General features: G+C 40.8%; 1 protein-coding gene across 4 annotated transcripts; it reads left to right on the top strand.

Moving 5' to 3' along the window:
- The first annotated feature begins 3996 nt into the window (after positions 1-3996).
- On the top strand, positions 3997-14396 carry fam120b (family with sequence similarity 120B). Of its 4 annotated transcripts, none has more exons than XM_027002543.2 (11): positions 3997-4082; positions 4556-5614; positions 5688-5868; positions 6183-6284; positions 6817-6989; positions 7243-7335; positions 10035-10241; positions 10712-10814; positions 12214-12321; positions 12617-12683; positions 12821-14396. In XM_027002543.2, exons 2-11 carry the CDS (start codon positions 4619-4621, stop codon positions 12858-12860), a joined length of 2070 nt encoding a protein of 689 aa, XP_026858344.2. In that variant the 5' UTR covers positions 3997-4082; positions 4556-4618; the 3' UTR covers positions 12861-14396. The 4 variants fall into 4 exon arrangements, with proteins under 4 accessions (XP_026858344.2, XP_026858342.2, XP_026858345.2 ...); XM_027002541.2 differs by having other exon boundaries at positions 3997-4096; XM_027002544.2 differs by having other exon boundaries at positions 3997-4368; positions 12214-12300.
- Positions 14397-24085: the final 9689 nt, after the last annotated feature.

Raw genomic sequence — 24085 nt, 5'->3', positions numbered from 1 at the left:
GCAAATGAGCTATTCCCCAATCTGGCTCGAGTTGTCACAAAGGGGCACTTTTACCCCTCCACCCACCCCCCAAAGATCGCCAAATGGTCACTGAGCTGTAAAATGTGCAACCCTTCCCCACTGCTAAAAAGGAGAGAGGGGAAAAAAAATCTCATTTACATATACGAAAAAAACTCAACCCGAAGAATCCTACACATCCAGGCATAAACCCACAAATTACATCACATATCGTATCTGCATTTCTCATTCCTTTAGAAGAACCGTTGCTCATGGTTCAGAGATTAAGTAATCAAGGTAATACAAGATACCGCTTATATCACAGCCTTCTAAAAACTTGTAAACATTCTAGTGACCATTGTTCCTCAAATACATTAACTTTGTTGACACAATTTTAAGTAAAACTGGAGCTGGTCAATAGGCTTTCAACTTACTCTTTGATTTGGAAAATTAATCGAAATGAAAAACATCTGAAGTCGTATATTATAGACAACCTTTGAAAGGTTTTACACCTGTTGAATGTAGAGGGAGAAAAGTTTGAATTATCTGTGCAAAAGTTTAACCAGAAAGCTAATGGGAATACCGTTCGTTATTCGAATTGGGTTGGAGCCAGATGTAAGACAGTCTACCTCTGACGATTTCTGAGCGTTTTGCGCTAAAAACTTTTTTTTTTAATTTTATTTTAGCAATATCCCGTTATATGACTTTCTAAAAGTTTATGTTTTTCTTTCTTACATGTCTAAGATAGACAGTAAAAACCGAACTGGTGTGTGTCGTTCGCGTGGCCGTCATTAAGGCACTTTGTTATTGTGTGAGGGAAGAGTACGTTTGTTCTGTGCTCTCAGCTGTATGGTAATTCGGGCAGCACCTGCTCCCTTCACAATATAACGGGGAGAAAGAGCTCCCTCGGCGCACGCGGTCGTCTCTACAACAATGTCTCCACTTTGTGAAGTAGCCTAGCTCTATCAAGAGCGGACAGAGGCTGTACTAAACTTCCTCATTTCATGTACCTCTGAATGGTTTATACACGTCTTAGAGTGTATTCCCTCAAAATGTTTTTTGCCCCATTGTAGTTATGAAATTAATTTACATAGGCAGGCCTAGGGTCTGCCGATCATGTGCGCATGTCCCTGCGCGTGTGTCTTGTGTGTTCATGTGTGAGGGTGGTCTTTATTGGGACGTTAATTGAAACGACTCGCTGTTTTCATTCTGGTGGCATGCAACTGCAACTGCATTTGAATTTTTAACCCTCCAGTCAGCGGTAGTTCAGTGAGACCTGTTTTTAAAAGTTGGTTTACACAAGCATATACATATTAACCGATTGACATATTTATTACAATAGGCTAACGAAATAATTTTATTAAAACATGTAAATAAGACGTTATTATAAAGTTTCTTTAGCCTACTGTACATGGTAAACAACAGCCTGGTCTACTTATTTAGGAACACCAACGTATAAATTCAACGCGTTTTGCACTTAGACAAAACAAACAAACAACAAAACCTTTTTTTTTATTTCAAACTGCTGCCTATAATTTACAACACCTTCTCTGATAGTAGATCACAGGTGCCAATCCCGAACAGCGCTCCATTTTTCCAAACATCTCATCATTATTTCAAAATGATGATGCCTTTAATTCCTTCGCTACACCTTCCAGCTGACCAATGGCACGTCCCAAACTTTCCATCATTACACTCCACTAGACAATTCTTTATATTGACGTAGCACACATTTCGCGATTACTGCAGCAAAGCGTAACTGAAAGGCAAAGTGAAATCTTTTGGATTTATGCCCACTTCGTTTATTCTTTTCAAACATAATTTATGCCACGCGATTCTGTCTTGGTTAAATCAAGCAGAAAGCTCCCTTTTCGTACTCCTCCTCCTTTCTGGAGGTGGACTATGGAGAGACTGTTTAACTTAAGTGTTTCTATAGGGGGCTGTTGTACTTTAACTCCTGCCCACCAGTAGCTGCAACGAACAAAGACGGGACTCGAGGTCTGACTATTCATCTTTTCTTTGCGCTTTAATTTTCATTGATTTTGAATACAAGGGGAGCCCTTGGGGATTCTCTCTGAAGGGCACGACACGCCTTTAGACGCGGACAGCCCCCAAGCCAACCATCTGCTCCGAACCAAATGGCGTTTTTTCACATTTTAACTGCATGTCTCCACTGCTTCTCTGCGCAGTGCAGTCTTCCTCTAAATTAGACTGGAAGCATATTAAAGAACCAACAACTGAATGATAGGCTACTGGCCATATGGTTAGGGAAGCTCGAAACTTGATTGTAGGAATAAGTGGTGCGTGGGAACTCCGGCACTGTACTACAACGATAAGTGCATTGATGCGCTTAATAATTTATTAGTAATGACTGCTTCAACGTTTCTCTGCAGATCGTTTGCCCATAAATAGAGTAAAGTTCTACACAAAACACAACACAAAGCAAATAGCAAAGGTGGCACTTGACTTGTTTTACTTGAGTGAACGTTCTAGTGCTTAATTCCAGTGCCTTTCTAGAATGTTGCACATCTTTGCTCATGTTTGCTAACTTGTTGTGATATTGCCAGGAAAACTGTTATGAGCTAAGATTCCACAACATGACGCAGCAAAGACGCGCGCCGATTACAATGACAAAGGAGCAGTCGCGTGGCTCGGGTGGTGCGTCAGATTGATAAGAAGCGACTCGGCATCGCGACTGAGGAAAAACATCTAGGGCTAGCTAATACCAAAGTGCCATCTGTGCTCCCTCTGTTTTCCCCCCTGTATAATGGCCTAGCTACGAGATTATCGATAATTCCAAGCCTGACGAGCAGGTTTTTATATTTTAAGTAAGAATTACTTTGGTCTGAAGCTATCTGGGGCATGAAATGTTCGTAGTGACCCAGCGATTGTAACAGAAAGGTTTTGGGCGCCGTGTGAGAGAGCAAGCGGGTGGGGTTACAAATGAGAACAGTCGCGTGCCAAGGCGTTCTACGGAGAACGCCCGTTCCTTTCCCCGGGGTAGTTTTGTTAGTTTGATAAACTCCGGTTCGAAAGCATAAATAAATCAGTTCACGAAATCACAAAACTGGTCGTTAGGGAGCTAGGTTGTTACTTGTGAAGCTTTTTCAGGCTGCGGTATTACTGCTGCTAAAAGTATACAACATTATAAGTTTTTTTCATATTGTTTTCTAGCTACTAATCTGAATTGGCTGCAGTACACGTAGTCTACTTCCAAGACACAAGTTGTTGTTTTGCAAGAATTTGTTATGTTCAGAAAACCTGTGAGCTACAAGAATTTGTTATGTTCAGAATTTTTTTTTAGATCTCTGGTGCACACCTGGTAAAAGCTCTAAAAGACATTGCAGAAGTGAGCTATACGTGTTGTAGTTCAGGTTTTATTTGCAGCTGGCCAGGGGTTCAGTATGCTATATGCTCATTGTGTGAGAAAGACACCAAGGGTACTTGCTCCTCTATTGCTTTATGACAAATCGCAAGCCTTTCTCCTCCATGTACATATGCTCAGTTTGCATAAAGGATGCAAGTATAGATCCCCCTTCTACCAGATTGGCACTGTTGTTGTGTGATGTGAAAGAGATACAATATTATACCAGAAACTGAAGGATTAAATTGAGAGGCAAAGGGAAATGTGGGAAAATAAAAAACTATTGAAAATGTTTTCTTGGTCATTAGGCAACACTAGTATATGTTTCTTGTTAAAAGATTAGAGGTTTTGAATGAGGCCACTAAGAAATGTTGATATCCTGTGTGTTAGTGACAGATGCAAACAACTGCACGATTGATTCTGTAAGAATTAGGCTAATTATTACAAAAATCCTTTGTAAGAACTATATATTATTCAGTGCATGCGTGTGTGTTTTTGTTTTATACATATGTAAACAGCATACAGATCTTGCAAAGAGCAATTGAAATATTTAATTGTAATCATACTAAATCCGCCGTTCTTTGGTGTGATACACCTTTAACTTGGTATTTGCCTGGAAGGGCTTTTCCGGAAGAGGAAGTGTGTGCCACATTGTAAACAATTCCATGGACAGTTGAGACTCGTTCACTGGCTGTGGACGGTGTAACAGCTTCTTAATTAGGTGACAATTTTGTGGTAATGCGCTTGAACATATTTTATAATGTTTTACATGTTTCCTAGACAAACGCAAAACATTAATGTTCTTTGCTCTTTTCGAGCTTGTGGAGGCGTTAGCATCAGCTAGCTTAGTAGAAGTTAGTGTTTATTGGCAAATTGTAGTCTGTTGTCAGCATCTTTGACTGATTAAACAATTTTCAAACGTATGCAATAACTAGGAGGTAGGCAGTTTCTCATAATTATCCAGTACGGTCTTATCCAAAGATACACTGTCTCGTCGCAGAGTTATGGTAAAGTGGATAAACCCTCTATGAATTACCAAAAATAGCTGCACATATGACTGACATATAATATTATTATTATTATTATTATTATTATTATTATTATTATTATTATTAAGTGGATAGCAAGTGTCTCAGAGTTTTTATTTTATTAATAGTGTTATCCAAATAATATTTTCCCATTTCTTCCCTCAAGTGTACTACTGCAAAGAGGAATACCCCAGGAATTTCTTAATCCAGTTTCCTTACATGTATAGACATGGGTGTGAAAGGCTTACAGTACTTTATGGAAACCTGCTCTCCAGAGATATGCTTGCCTGTGGACCTGCGTCAAATGGCTGTAGCTTATACCAGAGGCCACCATGACATCATTCCTACAGTGGTAGTGGACGGAATGGCTTGTTTGAGGTACTGGTATCAGTGTCAAGCTTGGGTTCATGGTGGACAGTGGCGAGAGTACATGCATCTACTGGAGAAGTTTGTGGGTGCATTCACAGCTGCAGGCTTGCGGTTAGTTTTCTTTTTTGATGGGACTGTGGAGGAGCAGAAACGGGCAGAATGGGTAAAGCGACGACTGAGAGTTAACAAGGACATAGTAAGAATATTTCACTACATTAAAGATCATTGTCAGCAACCAGATGGAGAAATGCTGTGTCTCCCCTCAGGACTTGCCACCTTCACCAGATTTGCCCTCAAGTCTCTTGGTCAAGAAACCTGGTGCTCTATTCGCGAAGGTGACTTTGAGATAGCTGAGTATGCTCTCTGTAACAAATGTATGGGTATTCTTGGCCAGGATACAGACTTTGTTATCTATGACACAGTTCCTTACCTTTCTATCAGTAAACTCAGACTGGAAAATATGACCACAGTGCAGTTCTCTAGGGAAAAGCTGTGTGACATCCTAAAGCTTCAAAAGTCTGATCTTCCTCTCCTGGCATGCATTCTGGGTAACGATATTGTGCCAGAGCACCGGCTGCATTTCCTTCGTAAAAATGCCTTGACCTCATATGGGAAGAAGAACAAGGGTGACAAGATCCTCTCTGTAGCAGATTTCATTTCCAGTGTTCGCCCAAATAATGATGGAATGCATGGCATCTCTTTGATGCCTTTATCTAAAGTAGACAAGGAACTGGTAGAGAAAGGAATTCTGTCATATTTACTCCCAGGACAAACATCACCTTGGTTAGAATCAATCCTGCCTTCCCAGGAACGGATGTGTGTGATGGAAAAATACATAAACAAAGACATATTACAGGTACAGGTCAACAGATAACTATTTTAGAAGAAACAGTTTTAATTTGGGCTAATTTGGATTCCCCTTGCTGCAGGCAGCCAAGGAGAAGCATGTGCGAGCCGAGTGTTTTATGATCTATAACGTGCTACATGATGGAGTGGTGGAGTGCAGTAATACGCTGGAAGATGAGGAGGAGCCAGAGTTGCTGCCACAGGCCATTTTATACCAACTTATCAGAGAGCATATCTACTGTATTCTCCTACCAGAACTGCCAGGTGGGATTCTTCTATTTTCAGTTACAATTTAATTCTCAAAATACAGTGGTCACTTTTAAGAAAATTCAAATTTCTCTCTGTGTTTGTGGATAAAAAAAATGCAAGAACTCAGCAATTGGTTAAAGAGAACGTCGCACTCTTACCAAGAGGCAGGATGTCTGACAACAGAGCTGCTAAAGTTGAATATTTTACTGATAGCTTGAATCTAGACTAATATCCTATTAATCATATTTTAAAGATAGGTTTAAATGTTGTGTTTTTAGACTTCTTTTGTTATTTTTTAACAATTATTCTTTTCACGTTTCCATTTCAAGCTTCTTGTGGTCACACCTTGTCTGTGAAGGAGTGGTTTGTTTTTCCAGGAAATCCTCTTAACGAGCCAAATAAAGTGACTCCAAAAGCCCCAAACCTTCCAGGTACTTTACATAAGCATGAGCTATATACATATCTTCTCAACAAAAAATCTAAAATGAAGTCAGTATTCTGGAAATCAATTAAAAATGCTTAAAAGTAGCTCAAAAGTGAACTCTCTTAATAGATGTTGTTGCTGTTGCTGGATTCTTCTGATCTAGGGTTTGCAGAGGCTGGTGGTTGCATTGTGTGATGCCTCAGTGATGTTGCCATTTTGTTGTAATAGGCAGTAGCATAACAATGCAGAAAAATTAAATGATATATTTAAGGATTTTGTGCACTCCCTGTAAGCATTTTAATCTTTTAGCAGTACTAAACTGGTCTATGTGTTTTAAGGACCAGACATCATACATCACTGCAGTGACAGTTAATACTTTTGTTAATACTTTTTTGATAGCCCTAATAATAGAGTGTTTATTGATTTTTGATTGGAGAACTATTAGATCAGCACACGCAGCAAACTAATGTTCTGAGCGCAGCCCTGTATGCCCTGCAGCCTTTTCAGTTTTCTCACTTATTGTACTGATCAATTAACAGGGGGAACTCCTGACCTGATGGGTCTGTGGTTTGGGAATGAATCTGAGGTGAAAAGTGTGCGCTTGTCCACTTTCCTGGCTGTATTTGACCTGCAGGACCTTTCTCAGGATCTTGATCATTTCGACAGCTCTTTTGTAGCTGTGATTTGTCTTACAACATACATTGCTATTCAGGTGAGTTGAAATCACAGTATGCGGCTTTTCATCTCATATTATTTTTAATAGTATTCCAATTTGACAGCCTGGGTTAGCCTTATATCAACATTGCATGTTGAGTGTTTGTTGTTGTAGTTCTTATCAGACTGTAGGTATGCCCAGTGGTTTATTCTAATTAGTCTTTCTTCATGTATCGACTTCTAATGATGGTTTTCTGATAGTTTGTTTTATACACTAGAAAACTGAACCTGACTATTTGTTTTTATTTTAGGCTAAACACCTTTCCCTAGAAGACATAGATGCATATCTAAGCCAAGCTGTCTGTATCAGATACAAGTCCTATACAGAGCTGAAACAGACAAGCGTAAGTGACATGAGCATTATCTCTCTTTGGGGACCTCCAGATACATTACATCTCTGTTGAGAGAAAGTCAGGCACATTGTTTTCAATTATTCAGATCCTTAAATTATAACCAAATTGAGCTGAATTTCTCTGTTGGCTTCATCAGGAGCTGACAAATATAATCCATAGTCCATTTCAAAGGTGCCCTCCGGTCATGTTCACTTTGAGGTTTTTAACCTCAAAGAGACTCCCTGTAAACAGAAACAGTGTTTTGAGTGATGGTAAATGATTAAAGCACATTGTACTCCCAAGGAGACTGCAAGCTGTTTTGCTCAGTGAGGAACTCCTGGTAAATACCTCTCTCCCTTGCCAAACCGACACTTCATGAAGTTGCAAAAAAATTAAGGCCACCATTTTTCCCCAAAGGTCGTCTTGAGCGATGGATTGGACTCTCACTATTCAGAAAAAAAGGGAAAGAAAGACTGGGGGCATAATTTTTGGTCGTCTTGCGACATTCCACCCAAAAACTGCTCTAATTGTGGTCTGAACCTGAGAGCATTGCTCTGGTGACGGGCTCCGAGACGTCCCCGCTGGTAACCACAGGGCTATTTCAGCTCCCACCCTAATTTAAACCTACTATGCACGCTATTTCAGACACGGCCTCCAAGGGCGGCCTGTGGTTTTGGAGTGGCTAGATTGAACGCTCTCCCCACAGTCAAGATAATGGACGATAGAGGGACAAATTAGAGCCTCATGGGAAATATCCGGGGCCACCTCTTGATTTACGTGTCCTGATGCTGTGTTGCGTGAACCAACCCCCACAACCCCCCACTTTCCTGCTTATCAGTTTGCAAGGCACCACCTTCTATTGCCTATGTAATCTTTATATGGGAAGACTATGTTGTAGATGGTTCAGTTGAACCTACTTAATAAATACTTATATAAATATTTGCTTAGTATTCGCTTTATTGTCCATTATATATTTTATATCTTTAAGACATAACATGGTTAAAAAAATGTAAGCATCCAGGCAATGGGCATTGATCTATTTTTTATGTTTGTTTTTTTTTTTTGTTCGTTTTTTTTTTTTAATGGTTGTTTGTTGTGAGCTTGTCAGCAGTGTTTGTACATGCCTGTGTGTTTATGTTTCAGCTGAGGTCAAGTGAGCTAGCCGAGTTTATATTGCTAGCGATGCATTGGGTGGTGAGTGACCATGTTCAGGATCAGTGTGTTTAGTGAGCACAGAGAAGCAGGTGTTGAATTGTTGAGTGACTCAGGGAAGCAGGTCTGTGTGTCAGTACGTGCTTAAGGCGCGCCGGTGACAGCCTGCCACTGGCCAGATGAAAGCGTGCAAAGATCTCTTGCCTCCCATGTGCCAGAGGAAGACGGGAGCACCTGTTGCACGCGCCTTTGTTGTGTCCCATCAGGAGCGACACTGTCACATCTGCCTGAAATGTGAAAAGGGGATAGTGGGGGTGGGGGTTGTGGAGGGCCAGCAGGGGACGGGACTTGTAGCTGGCTTTAAGAGCTAGACAGATGGCAGGAGAGTCTCCAGGGGCTGCTTGATAACCCCCTCTAATCTCTTCACACCCCCTCCCCCCAGTGCTGCTTTGTGGCAGTGAGGGAATGTGAGCATAAAATGGTGCTAAGCGCTGCCTCTGATGCTTTTAAGTAACCACAAAGTCTTAACGAGACAGCAGTTAAGGGCACCCGAGGAACTCTTATTTATCTTTTGGAGAAAAGTTGTGAAATGAAAGTAAACCCCCCAGTAACAAGGTAAATCCAAGTACTTGATACACAACACTTACACACTTATGTTTGACACTTTTGTTCAACATGCTTTTCTATGTGTGGATGTTTCCAGATGTAAAATAGCACAGATGAGATGAAGTATCTTTACACAAGTGCATGGATAGCTTACTGGGTTAACAGTTGCTATTAATGTTAAACTGCCCCCAGGCCCTGCTGGAGCTATCCAGGCATCTGGCTGGAGAAGCTCCCATTGTTTGTGGTCAGATGCTGAAAGAACAGCTGCCACTCTTGCTTGCAAATTGCTTGCTGTCTCTAACACTAGGTTATCATTGATAACCATTGCCTAGATATTCACTACCAGGCTTCTCAAATTCGTTTTTCTTTTTTTCCCAAATCATCTACATAATATCCAGCTCTTAGGATGTTGTCAAACAAGTGAATTAAAAATGCTCCCTTTGCATCAGCAAACTCCAGAACGGAAAACAGCTAGCAGGCGCAAGCAGCGTAATATTTGAAATGATAGCATGGTGGTGCGGGACATCGACTCCCTCTGTCACGTTGGCTTTATCTGTTGCCTGCCTTTTGTTTGCTTTGGTTTAAGCTGTGTTTGAGAGCTGAGCAGGTGGCAGGCAAGTCTTTCGTTGCGGTGTCACAGAAGCTAATCAGTCCTTCTCTTATCTCCACCGACTGGGGGGAGGGAGCCAGGTGAGCAGCGGACGGTTGAATGGGGGAACATCTGCCTCCTCCCTCCCCTGCGCCCCCGTTTTCTCTACTGCTACTTCAGGGTCGCTTCCATGGGCTCTTCCCTCTAGCCAAAACGTGGTCACTTGCACAACATTGGACACTGGTGGTATGATCATCTGGTCATGATGGCAGTGTTGTTTGATTAAGATTGACAATCACGTAGTTTTGGTGCAGACTGGATTTCCATATTTTCATGTATTTCCATTGTGTTAAATTTCATGCAGGTTCCTGAGGTAGACTCAAGGGCTGTGCAGCTTGGATCACTATTTGTACGGGGCCTGACATATGTTAGTGCAGCCAACAGTGCCTGTGGTTTTCCTTTTCCAATGCTTGAGTTAATGCCTTGGAAAACCTTTGATGGCTTGCTCTTCCATTCTAAGTACCTGCAAGCTCACTCTGGCTGTCCTAAAGAGGAGCTTCTAGACGGCAATGTGAGTAAAGGGAACCTTCCCATGAATGTTGGGTGATTGTATCAGACATGTAATTAATTAAGGGAGACTTAAAACTGACTTAATACTACAGTTACATTACTTATTAACATATAATTTAGCCTGATTTCTAATTTATAGTAATGACTTACTCAAAATGTAAATCTGGTTATTATAAGCCCAGTAGGAATGTTAAATAGATATATTCTGAAAAAACAATGAAGCCTTTCCTTAAAGCATGATCTTGAATAAAAAATAAATGCAATCATGTCTATAAATGATGCCATAAAGACGCGGCTTGACCCTAATATTGAGCCTTGAGGATTGTCTCAGAGTATGACAGTTGTGAATATATTGTTGAACTTGGAAAACTGACACTGACACTGTACTCGTTCATAACAATTTCTTGTTTTATATAGGGTAATTCAAATAAACATTTTGGCGTGATATCAAGTGTGACGTTTTCCTTCCAGCCTGCTTGGTTATCACTCTTCCTTTCGCTTCGAGAGCTAGTCCTGGGATCCTGCAGGAGGCATGGCTTCACTGTCCCCAGCCAGCCACGCAGACTTCAGCATGGTGAGAGAGCAGTTGCTCTTGTACTAGTTTATCTGTGATTCATAGTCCGGATTACTCCATTTGACTGTGTACAGCTAAATTACCATCCAATTTGTGTTTAGAGTGATGTTTGCTTAGATTAAATTAAGAGCTGGCAAACACTATGTGCAGCAGTGACACTTGAAAACTGTGAGACCAGTTTTGATTTGTGAACCAGTAATTCCCAGCAATAACCAGTAATTATTCCCAGTAATAACCAGTTAAAAATTGAACAGCAAGCAAAACATTTTGATTTTACTTTCATATCAATCATGGTTGACTTGATGATCAGTCCGTAGCAAATTTTTTAAAGGTGTGTGCTATCACCGTGCATTTTAGGAATAAAAGCATGGAATAAGGGGTATGAGAGGACACCGCTAAAGGTAGTTCTGTTCTGGTGCCTCTTGCAGATAAACAATATCCAGCAGTCTGGATAATACACCCCATCTGTTCTATTGCAGTAAAATGCTCTGCTGCCAGGCAGCTTTAGATACAGGCACTGCTTTGTCATAACAAGAATAATTCTGGGTTGCTTTTTATAGGAGGTGATCTATATTAAGTAACATAACAAGACAACAAAATTACAATGTGGGGGCTGTTACAAACTCCTGGAGCCCCGTTTCTTTTCAACTGGCATACAGAATGCTGTGGTTCCTTAGGGAGATTAAAAGAGGCCTTATGGTGAAATTGTCTCCATCTGGTTTTTCTATTGATGTAGCACAGTGCACGGAGGGCATGTTGTGTGTCTCAGTGGCATGTCTACTGTTTTGGTTCATTTTAACACCATATCTTCACTGCTGTACTTCACTGTTTGTATACACTGCCTTGCATAGTCCAAACTAGAGCTGAATGAAGGGGCTTCTAAACGAAGGAGAAATTGCTGGCCTCTTGTGCACGCTGAATACTATTCTTCCTTCAGGTGAAAATGCAAAGCAGAAAAGTGGTTATAGTGTAACTCCCCATAAAACTGAAAGACCAAAACGAAAGAAAAAACCCAACAACAAAAGAATGCAAATATGTACTGGTGTTTCTGAGTGGTCTGGTGTGTTTTTTTTTTCCTCTTGTGAATTTTTCCTTGAGGTTATTCATCCCTTTGTTCCTCAGTTATGAAGTTCTGCATTTCAGAACAAGCATTCTGTCAGTAGAAATATGATATCGAAGTGAACATATAAAAAGTCTGTCTCTAATTTATGTCTGCATTTGAGCTGGTAATCACTGCCTCAGGCTTGTGGGGAGGCGGTGGTGGAGTTCGGCCTTCGGAGAATTGTATGGTTTATGTTTCCAGTGATTCGCAATCTCTTTGCTCTATAGCAAATGCTTATTCTGGGGGATTGAACCCCATAATTAAAATCACATTTAAATGATACTGTAATTTCCTCAGAGGGGCCCATTCATGGTGAGCATCACAGAGAGAGTGGATCCCAAATCTTTAGCACCTCAGAGTTGTACTATAGTGATCAACCCAGAGGTACTGCATATCACATACACGGTAAAGTAGAGCACATTACAAACATACTACAAATATGCATATGCAAATATAAAACAAATATTCACTAGAATATACTTGAATTTCATTGTGGTAGTAAGCTTCCTTGTCAGTATATAAATACAGAATAAATAACTGTCTCGTAAAGAAATATTGAACTTTGTTCATCTGTGTGAGGAACACTATTAACATTAACATATTTTAAGGAAAGTAAACATCTATGGAAAAAGAAACTTGCTTACTATTTAATCAGAAACAGGAATCATACACTAACTCTGTTGTGCCTTCCTTCCCTTAGGACAAGGTCAAAGACAAAGACCAAGGTCAAGACATCCCAACAGAAGAAGGTATCACCTTGCTCCAAGGTGTGTTTGGGCCTAGACTTTTGTGAAGATATGTTACTCTCAGATTAGTTGCTTTTGTCACCTATTCAGTGCGCTCATGATATAATTTTACTTAATCGCTCATTCTGATGATTAGTTCTCTAATAATGTTTTCACAGATGGCCTCCGTTCGAAAACCAAAGACCTGCTTTCCACTGAGCCACCAGCATTCAGGAAAAGGGACAGTCCTGGAGGGGGTTTGTGCATCATCCAAGTATGAGACGTAAACTGTACTTTTAGCCACTTGCTTTATCTTCAGGTGAAGAGAAGCACCAGAATTTGAGTTGTTGGTTTGTTATCAATCCTTCACTATTCAGTGATGTACCTGTCTGTGTTCACACTCCATTGTCTATTGTAGGTTTGGGAATCTGTTTCACGACTGCTTAAGACTTCCAGTTGCCTTTGGCAGTTTCAGAACAAACTCCTCATTTACTGAGTATATTTGCCCAGACTGTAATTATGAATGCAGGGATGTCTGCATGCTGACAACTAGCACAAATTCACCAAAGATATTTGGGATAATAATCATTAGGACTGAGTAATAGCAAAACTCAACAGGAAAAGCACCTGTCCTCATTGCTGGTGTATAAAAATCACTGGCTCATACAGTGAACATGCGGTTAGTAAAGGGAAAAAAATCAGTATGTTAAGATGAAGAATGAAAGTGCATTGAAAGGTCTAAGTGAAGTAGCCTTCCTAAGCAGAGAGGGATACTCCACCTCCTTCTAGAACCTCCTCCTCTGCGATATCCTAAACTGCGCACAGCAGTTTTTGTTGGAGCCTGTTGGCTTTTTTCCCTATTATGTGGATGATAAGAGTCTGGGCCAAAAATGGAACCTTTCTACAGTCCCTGCCAAACCCAGCCGTGACGAATATTCATCTTCAGCCATAATTAGTCTCAGATGATCTCTTATCTTTCAAGTCTTTTGGTCTGGGGCAAATCCAATGTCACATAATTCCTACCTTTATATGTACGACTTCCTGTATGGAGAAGATGACTGATGAGAGGGGCTGGTTTGCAATTAGCCAAACTGTGATTTAGACAAATGTGAATGATAATGTATGTGAAGATTATTGGAATTAGCAAACCTTGGAGGGATGGTTCTCAGTTCAGAGGGTGCATTTGCATTTCCAGATAAATTGTATGGTTTTAGACGTGAGAATTACTTTCAGCTCTCTCCTTGAACATATGTAAACTTTGATTATAATTTTATTTATTTTTTGTTTGTTTGTTCATGTCTGTTATCTCAAACTATAGTAGCAATATATTCTAAAAATGATAGGTAGTATTTCAGACTCTTAATTAGCAACTTGTAACATATTTACTGAGCCTATACCTACCGGATTTCATTTGGAAATATATAAAACTGTCAAACCATTGCAATGAATAAAAAAAAAAAAAAAAGATTTATTAATATGTTATGCTTGTCATGTGTCTCATTTTATTTGTTGATCTTCCATCATGTATGTAAACTTTGCTTTTCATTGGATACTGTGACGTGAGGCTTGTTTGAATCAGTTCAACACTTGATATGGTTGCTTTTTGGGTTAAGGTTCAGTTTATGAACAAACAATACTGACATAAGTATGACCTTGTCTCAAAATATCCACAAAATGTCATCTGTGGTTAAATTACTTGCAATGACCTGACATTTCAAACTGATGTTTGGTACATTGAAACTAAGGTATGATTAAATGAAATTCTGAAAATACGCCATGCTGTTTATATTTTTGCCAAGCTAGATAACAGTGAAGCATTGCATGCAATGCTAGCACATAGCACTGGAACCAAATGTTAAAATGTTAATGTTAGCGTGCAGTAGACAAACCCTGGTCTGGGCCATTCTTCCATTTACTTGTGAGGCCGTGAACCAGAGCCTCTGCTGGGATTCCTTAAAACAGCTCAGAGGAAATAGGATATGGAGAAAGTTCCACAGCTCTTCCTTACATCTATAGAAAATGAAGCCCACAGTGGAATGAAAAACAGAGCTATATAAACACATGCCTTGACCTTGGCATGGGTAAAGCATGTAGGAATGGCAGGAAGCAGAGGCGATGGATTTATTCATTACCAAAAGTACACCAGATTGTTGAATGTTTGACAATGAGATCATTGACAAGACTTTTTTAATGCTGTGAAATGTAGGTGCGCTTTTGTGGAACATATCAGTAAGACATGTAATTAGGCCTAATATATATAATGCAATTAGGCCCATGATGATAACACGACATGATGACATAAACAATGACATAAGACTCCACTCAAGGTTAAACATGCATACAACAAATCTGAGAGGGTGGTCTACATAATTTAATAAATACACGTCTTGTGCAGAGATAAAGTTTTACCATCTAACAACCAATGTATAGTACAAAGTAGTTTTCCCCGAGTTGTTTTTCAACCTTTCTGTTGTATTTTATCATTTATCTAATTTATGCTATATGCAGCATGTGGGTCTTTAAAAAAAACAAAAAAGTTTTTGAATTATTATTATCAATGCATCATCAATTTAATTACACTTTGTGTGTGTCAAAATTAGCAGCACAGCACATTGTTCTTTGTATCCATTCAATTATAGTTTGAGTGTGTGTTTGTGTTCATGTGCATGTGTTCCTCTGTATGTGTGCGCACGCACAGGCTTTAATGGTAAATATAGACTCTGTGCCCATGGCGCTGTGGTCACAGGCCGGTGGGCTGAGGCATGAGCTGGCGTGAGGGGGATCTGGTGCTGGCCCATCAGTGGTGAGAGGCAGCCATCATAGTAGCCATAGTGGGGATCAGAGCGTTTGTTGTGCAGCAAGCACTGTGGGGTGGGCTCCACCACAGGAACCCAGACTTTGGCACTCCGTCATCTCTGTTTCCTTCACAGAACAGGAGGGAGAGAATGCTAGGCCCGAAGGAGCCGCAGATTAAAGCTGGGACAGCTGCTTAAAGTTTAGTGTTTTTAAGGCCTAAGGTTTTTTCTTTCTTTCTTCTTGTTTTTTAATTGGGATTTTTTTTTTTTATTATTGTAACCAGTTTTTTGTTTTTTTTTCCCAGCTATGGGTCTAGCATAGCTCACCCCCTACCTGATGACTCTATCCACTGTGTAAAAGGGTAGATGAGCCCTCCACCTTCTGAAGCTTGTTGGCTCATCTTTTTTGAACTCCTAGTCACATTGCATGGTTACACAACAAACTCTACAAGAGACAAGCTAAGTGCATATCCCTACCAAACAGATCTGTAACTAGATATGAGATCACCAAGGTCCAGGCCTGGGTCATTTCAGTTTTTTTTCACCTATGTATCTGCTATTATGAAACTGAATATCAGAATACAGCGTTCTGATAATGCTATGGTGGCGTGTAGTCTGCATTATGTATAGGCTTGCATTCCAACGCTACTTATTCACCATCCACATAACTGGTTCCCAACTGACCTCAGTGCAGCTTTTAGTCTGTTGTACTATTTATCTGTAGTACTTGGCTATTAAACTAAAATTAATAGTCTAGGTCAAGTTTCTACAGTATGGACCTCAGTATCCTGGTTGATCCTGGTTGATCCCTGCTACCAAGTTACCACTACCATGCCAGGTCAGCTTGTACAGCTCACAAACACTCTCAAACCTGAATTCTATAGTAGAACTATAAACCATGGGTTATGGTGCTAAGTGGTGCTGGAACCATAAATGTATACTTAAATTGGAATTATAAAAACCTGAACAGGATTAATTATGGTGAAATGGACTCCAAATCCTATTATAGCAAGCTTATGATATCCACATACAATATAAGGATATATAAGTGTTAACTTGATGATAGTGGTAATGGTGGTAATTATAGATTGTTCTGTTTTCTATAATAAGTACCTTCCAATAAAAAAACTCTTTCCCAAGTCTTGGTCTAGGAAGAAAAAAACACAAGTCATTTTGTAGTTTAAAATGACTCTTCTAGTGTCTTGGAACAACTGTAATTGCTCCCTGACACAAAAAGATCATTTAAAATTAGCATCAGGTAGGGATTTAGTAGTATGACTTGTTTTGATTTGTACTTAGTTTATGTGTATATAGGAATATTGGTGTAGCTTTACAAAACATTGGGCTGATTATTCAAGTCTCTAAAAATATAGAACTGTTATGAATAAACAAAGCCTGATATTTGCAGTAACGGCTATAAACAGAGCACTGTAAAATGCAGGAACCAGGCACAGTTCTACCCCTGCTGTAATTGTATATGGACTCAAACTGATACACAAAAACCGACAGAGAAAAATAGAAAACTGTGGGCAAAAAGGGCTTCACTGCTGACCACTTCAGCCTTCTTGTCTTCTGACTGACAAAAACTCTACACAAGAGACCCATTAGTCAAACACTGGTATTTCTTGCTTTCCTCTCAAACACTTATGATGAGCAAGGCCAGCTTCAGCTGAGGGCCCCGGGTTGCTTGCTGTGTTTTTGTGAGGAGGTCATTTGAGATGCCAGCTTGTTTTTGAGAGTAACAGAGTGCATGTTTCATAGATTGTAGAAATTATATTTGTTGCATGGACATTATCAGCAGAAAGAATGTTTTTCTACTTTAATTTCATGTGCCCTTGCTTTTGTTTCTGTTTTATTAAGAAATTTAATTCAAAATTTACACTATAGTGATGTGCACTATAGTGATGTGCAGTACATCATGGTATTGTTTTGTAATTTTTGTTCTTTGGTTGTTATGTCTGAATAATATTTAGGTTAAGGTTAAACATATTATTTAGATTTCCAGGTTGAAATTATTTAGAATATTTAGATTTCATCAGAGGGTCTATGTAGATTTTAATACCTCACAGACTCTGCCCCAAAAGAAGAACCAAACATATATATGGGTATATTTTTCAGATCAGATCTTCTCAGATCCAAGCAGTTCTGTTTCAAACCTATTTACGTACATTTCCTCAGTGACTATTGAGACACTATTTATTGATGGATGACTTTCCCTTTCGAGTCTTTGTGGCTTTGTGGCTTTGTGTCAGGACTTCCTTCTCATGTCATCCCATGGAGTTTCTCTTGTTGAATGCCAATGTCTGGTAAAACTCAATGCAAACAAACTGAATTTAATTTAACAAAGTCCCAACTATTCCAGGACCTGTTTCTGTTTGTGGAGGTATGCAACATCCAAAACTAAGCCCCATCTCCTCAAAAATGGCAATAAGCTATTTCTTAGGGAACAAGACAGCCATAGATCACCCAGAATGTGAAAAGCAATCCACTTCTTTCCCAGCGTGCTGGATGAAATATGGCCAGTCCACCCAGCCCGGTTAACCTGAGGCAGTGGAGAATTTCTAGGGACTGTAAGTAATTTACCTTTAAAGAGATTTTGTGCATCTATTCACTGGTGTGGGCTAATCTCTCTTTGTGATTCGTAACAATGTAGCTCCGAATGAGGAGGAAATGTCAGGTTATGTTTCAGACCCTGCCTTCTCCCCACCCTCCATCTGTAGGAATGGCCTCAGCTCATTGGAACATATGCTGCCTGTTGCACACCCACCATCTGTTCCCTGCAACTGATGAAGTGATCCTGTTGCCACGGCGATTGGGCCATTCAGTGAACCAACTTTGGAAACGTTTCCCGCAGGTTCCCCCCCCCCCCTTATTTTTTGCCTCCCCCTTCATGTTTGTGCACAGAAATCCTTGTCCAGTATCCCGCCGTTGTAAATGACAAAGGAGGGACACGTCGATTTGTTGCTGACCCATGGTATCTGTATAGTTCCAGTTAACCCCTCTTCAGATGACAGTGAATTAGAATTAGCTAACTTGATTGGATAGTGTGAACTCAGTTTTCTTTTGAAATAATTTTTTCAAAACCATCTGTTTGCTCATTTTAATTTCAAATATCAAACTTCAAACAAATTTTAACAATCCATTTAATAATTTTACCAAATAAGGATCATATTGCTGCAGCTTTTTCAAGAGTTTCCACAGTGAAGTGCTAGTGATTGAACTTTAGCACATGACTGTTTACGGTTGAACGACTCCCAAGTGGATGCTCCAATGGCAGCTCACAGCAGCTCACTCTTTGTGTGGTTACTGTCCACGGCTCCGATGCTGATGGTGTCTTATGTCTCCGCTCATAACTGCCACTGCGCCGCTGAACCAAGGCCCCAAAGAGGGGCCAAGGAGCAAGCCCACACAAAAGAGCCAAGAGAGGAGCCAGCGACTGTGGAAACTGAACCCCAAAGAGTTTGCCTGCAACCTGTCCTCCTCTTTTCAGCATGACTGTATCTAAGCCGCACTGTATTCAGGGGAGCGAGATAAAGATTGAAGGAGGCATCCCACCTGCCTTGTTGGACCTGTTGGCCATATGTCAGCTTCCAAACATAAGCGGATGCGTCTGAAAGGACATTGAAAGGTAGTCATGAACAAACAGTTTCACCTAGTGATAGCACAGTGTGTGCATATCTGTGTCACTGAGCTTTGGAAAGACTGTTCCCGTGACACTTAGATATTTACATTTAACAGACTCTCTTATACAGAGTGACTTATAATTTAGAATCATGTTACAGAGGTAGGCGAGTGTACTGTTAGGAGTCTTGCCCAAGGAGTGTTACTGGTATAGCACAGGGTACTACAGGATAAGCAGCACTGTTAACCACTACATTATACCAGCCACCATTATAGGCTTTATCTCAGCAACAGCCAAGCCGACGCTCATCGACGTGCTCGTATGGACGGAGAGTCTGGCAAAGGTCCGAACGAGCCTAATGCTAAAATAGAAACGGGTGGCGTCTTGACATCGCGGGCTGCGGTGCGGTAGGTTTGCTTGTCAGGCGTCTTAAACGACATGGCGGGGAGCAGTAAACACGGGTTGACCGAGGAACACTTTGCTGACATAATGTGTGAAGTAATAATGGCACTTATGCAGTCTTTCCACATCAGGAAGGCACCCAGAGATTGAAAGGAGGGATGGAGGGAGCGTGTGGAAGTGGAAGTCAGATGTGAGGGAAAGTAGCGGGAAGGGTGTGTGCTTCCTGTCTGCTCCATTCTCAGATGGTGATCGTGTTTGCTGGAGAACGCTGACTTCTGACCCAAAAAAGTAAAACAATGTTTTATTTCATACGACCCTACTTTCTCTTAAATTGAGTCAAGTAATATTTTGGAAAATACTCAGAATTTCATATCAGTTGACATTTAAGTTTATAATGTTTGAAATCTTTTGTTATCTCTTAGTTAAAATGTAAGTTATATAAACTGATCCTCACTGCTGGTTAAGAATAGACTTTTGAGTTTTGAGTGGGGAGTTTTGGTGTTGTTGTTTTTATTACTTTTCAAAAATTATAACTCGGCTTGGATATAGTTCAAAATATTGTTACTATTACTAATAGCTGTGGGATGACATCAGTGCTGTCAATCATTGTTTATGGTATGTAGTGTGTATTGTGACTTTTTAACTGTTGTGGTGTAGTTACCTGTTCTGATTCAGATGCGTAATCTATGTATGTGCATAAGCCTATTTGTTCATGAGGCGGGTGCCCAACCTATGAAGAATTCAAACCAGGTTGTTAACGGAAAAGTCTGCTTAGAGGAATTCACACCGCTCTTCCTCATGTGTGGAGCTCCAACTCTGCTAATGTGACAGTGAAAGAATCCTCAAAAGGATGCACACACTCTTACAGTCTATAAATAAATCAGTCATCCAGTGGATTTTACTGGACATTGGATGACTGAAACAGTAGCTGTGGTCATTCTGTTCGATTCTGTCTTCTGTCTGAAGATTTAATATATGATCCTTAACATCAGTAGCTAATGACAGACACAGCATTTATTCACCTATTACTGTTGACACAACTGTGGTAGTGGATGTTAAACATCACATATTATATCTTCAAAATAACAGTCACCAAATTGATGTCTGGCATTCCCTTCAAAGTAATAAAATGACATAAAACTGGCATAAAACTGAAAATCTGTCAATGTAAAACCACATTATAAAGTTGCTTTATGTTTTAAAGCAACTATAACCCAAGTTTTCAAACATTATATTCTGAGTCTGCACCATGTTCCACAACAACATGGTTACACTCAGGCTATTACATTATACAAAGCCAAACAAAAAATCAAGCACAATCTTTACTATAAAACATTTATACCTCAATATAAGACATTGTTTTTTCTTTTTTGCTTCAGGACAAAGGAAAAAACATTTTATGACTTAATAATCATCTCTATATTCCACTGGCCCTCACATCTGTGTTTACTTAACTCACACATGAACCCTAGAAGTGTGTGGTAGCTTCAGTTTAATACTTTAATAATTCAGGGTTATGTTGTCTCGTGGGTATTTACTAGCAGTAGGAAAAAATCCCATTCCCCTCTGCATAGAAATGATTTAAATGTTTCCAAAATAGCAAACATAGCTCCTTAGAAAAGCTAAGAATTAAATTTAGCTGAGATGTGATTTACTGGAGCCTGTAAGTCCAGTCAAATCTTAAAAGTCTTGTTCCAGAAAACAAAAGAAGGCAAGAGACAGAAACCTCACATACTGTGTGCAGTGGTCAACCCCCCTCTGCCTACAACGCCCTACAAGGGAGCAAATCCAAACCTGTTTTTCCCCCTCCACATTTGTGAGAGTTTGTTGCTGATGAATCAGATCCATTTCATGGTGAATCTTTAAATGTCAGCAAACAGTGCAATAAATGATAATAAAATAGCAAAGAGGACAGAAAAACATGTCAAGACGCACGCTGCCTCTTAGTATCATTTCTTTTCAACAACACCCCTCACGTTAGTGGACTAACATTTAGGTTCGTTTTTTCCTGATGAAGGCACAGTCTCAGATCCAGATATAGATAAAACATTGCTATTTAATGATGGAGTCTCTGTTGAAATTGGTCCATTATCCACTCTGGCAACAGAGTCAATAGGATGAAGCTCATGCCCTGCTTCTTGATCAAGTTCCGAAACTACAGATCCACCACGCTGATTCTCCACCATTTATTTTTAACATATCATTTCATCTAAGCATAATTTTTTATTTGCCGTTAGATTTTATGAGGTTTATGCTGTGCTCAATTTCAACGTGCATAAGCATGTTAATGTTTAGCCGGTTTAGTTTATTGTTCTTTTCTTTTGATTTAGCTAATTATCTTTCAACTTAACTGAAAAAAAAAACTTACCATTTTTTGTTTTAGTGACCTGACAAGTATGCCTTAACTATTTATACCAAAAGCAGTTCTGTTTTGTGAAACATTTGCTAGACATTTGGAATGTGACCTCTATGACCACTCTGAATCCCCAATTACCCATGATAGCACAGTGAGACTGATAAAAACTCAGGCACTTTCATCTGTAGAAGATTTATGCTGCTCAAAATAAGAGTAGCTGGCCTTTTCCGAATGGTTAGCTCATGTTATGCTTTTCTGCAGCATGATTTGGACACGGGCTCATTGCACGCTATCCTGGCCTGTGGGGGACATCTGGAAGCCGGCGGAACTGTGGCGGGTCCAGCAAGCCCTGTGATCATTTAGCACATCTTATGCAGCCCTGCAGAAGAGCTGTGAGACAGGCCATCTCCAGCATATGGCTTTGTAGTTAGCTCGTGAGGCACCCCCTCCCGGCCCAAGCAACAGCCGTACCGGTGGTGTCCAATAACGGCAAATTGCGTGTGCTTTTTAAAGGCCCCTTCACTGCACAGGTCCCCCCCCGACCCTACCCCAGCACACCGAATCCACTTTCCCACCCTCTGCTTGCCCTCTGTTCCTCCATGCCTCCCTTGACCCTCCCATGGAAACTCCTGTTCCTTCCGCTCTGGGCTCAGTGGCAGTACTCTGTGAAGGCGTTAATTCTCCACAGACAGCGCCTGGAGAAGATATGCACTTCCTCTGGTCTTGTGTCAATCACACGCATGAATGCCGAGGTTAATGCCGAGGAGTTGGGGGGAGGCGGTGAGGTTGCACTCCATGTCTGCTTCTCCTGAAGCTTCCTAGCCAGTTTCTGAACAGATGCAGCGGGGAGGGTTACCCCACTCCGGTAACGCTCGTGATAAATTATGAGGAAGTCTTGGCTGTTATTCCAGAGAAGGGGACCACCTTTGATCCCGTGCTCAAAAGCAGTAAATAGCTTTGATGCCGCTTTAGCGCTGGCCATGTTTCACATATCCTGGCTCTGTGGCTTTGGACTGAATGGAGGTGTTACCTTGATCTCATGGAGACGCTGGAGAGAATGGTGAGAGGTGAGAATGGGAAGTGAGAGTGCAGGGATTGAACCATAGCTGCTTGCCCTTCTGTCCATACTTATGCTAATTTCAGGCGCTTGTTTCTGGCCCAAGAACAATGTCTTCACAACAGCACAAAGGCAAAACACCTTTTGCGCCCAAGCTACAGAAAACAAGCCGTCTGTCTAGGCAACACTTTAAAAGAAGTAGCACTTACTCTACACATTGTGTACTGAAGCCTTTCATTATTTCAAGCCGTTCTTGACATCCTTTAAAAAAGTTTAAGATTACATAATTTGGCATGCTGGAATAACTTGTAGTAAAGAGTGTAATGTTTGTCAAAGTCTGTTGGTTTCCTAAACAAGTGCCTGCTTTTGTGTTTTGTGAATGAACCCCTGGTATTCCCAAATATTCCAAAATATGAAGGTTATTCATCTGCATTAGAGGGAAGAGGGCCACACTTGATCACCCTGGAATGTGGAAACCGCTGTGACTGCTTGACTCAGGAAGTGACAGCGATTCCGTGTTGCAGCTCAGGATGTGCAGATCTTTTACAAAGCATTACTGTCTCCATAGGAGGAAAATATTAAGACCCTCTCCCTTCCCCATCTAGCCACCTCTTACGCAGAGCAGTAACCTCTTCCTCATACAGACAGGAGAACTCCTGTAAAACAAGTGCAAGGTGTATCCTGCTGATGAGGTGGGTAATTGAGCAGTAAAACGGACTTGCCACTCTGTAGGCAGGTACCGGGCTCCGCCCATCTCTCTTTGATCAGCGCCGGGGCTTCCTTTTCATGCGGCTGTGTCAAACGTCGGCCCCGTCACCACCGGCCACAGCTCACCCTCCCCGGGGAGGAGCCGGTGGCTGGTGTGTTGCCCTGCAAGCTGCTGTAACGCTCGCTCTAATTAAGCACACGGGTGATAATAGACCTGCCGCAGCCAGAGTGATGCAGGAGTGGTGGGTTTGTGTGCTGTGGGGTCGTGTAGCTGTCATCACAGTCACATTAGCATCGTTACCACTCGTTTGTGGATGAGCGGCTTCCAGCCATGTAAAGCAGGGATGATTGTGAGCTATGGAATGTTGTTATGTTGACGCGGATGAGCATGCAGCGATGACATTGAGGTGCCCGGATCCTCATACGTCACAACGCTGAGGTGAAGTGGGGCTACGTCCCCTAAGCCTCCACTGGCAGCAAGGTGTAAATAAGCTCTGTTCTCAC

This window comes from Electrophorus electricus, chromosome 11, assembly GCF_013358815.1.
Source record: "Electrophorus electricus isolate fEleEle1 chromosome 11, fEleEle1.pri, whole genome shotgun sequence".
In the NCBI taxonomy this organism is placed as follows: Eukaryota; Metazoa; Chordata; class Actinopteri; order Gymnotiformes; family Gymnotidae; genus Electrophorus; species Electrophorus electricus.
The sequence above is the reverse complement of the archived record's forward strand: the minus strand, read 5'-3'. Positions and strand labels throughout refer to the sequence as shown.

What these genes read in the sequence shown, in the direction of transcription:
- fam120b (XM_027002543.2), top strand. Translation starts at nt 4,619, where the DNA reads ATGGGTGTGAAAGGCTTACAGTACTTTATGGAAACCTGCTCTCCAGAG. An exon ending in TCTCCTACCAGAACTGCCAG is followed by an intron (nt 5,869 to 6,182) that starts GTGGGATTCTTC and finishes TTCCATTTCAAG; the next exon opens with CTTCTTGTGGTCACACCTTG. An exon ending in AGGTATCACCTTGCTCCAAG is followed by an intron (nt 12,684 to 12,820) that starts GTGTGTTTGGGC and finishes ATGTTTTCACAG; the next exon opens with ATGGCCTCCGTTCGAAAACC.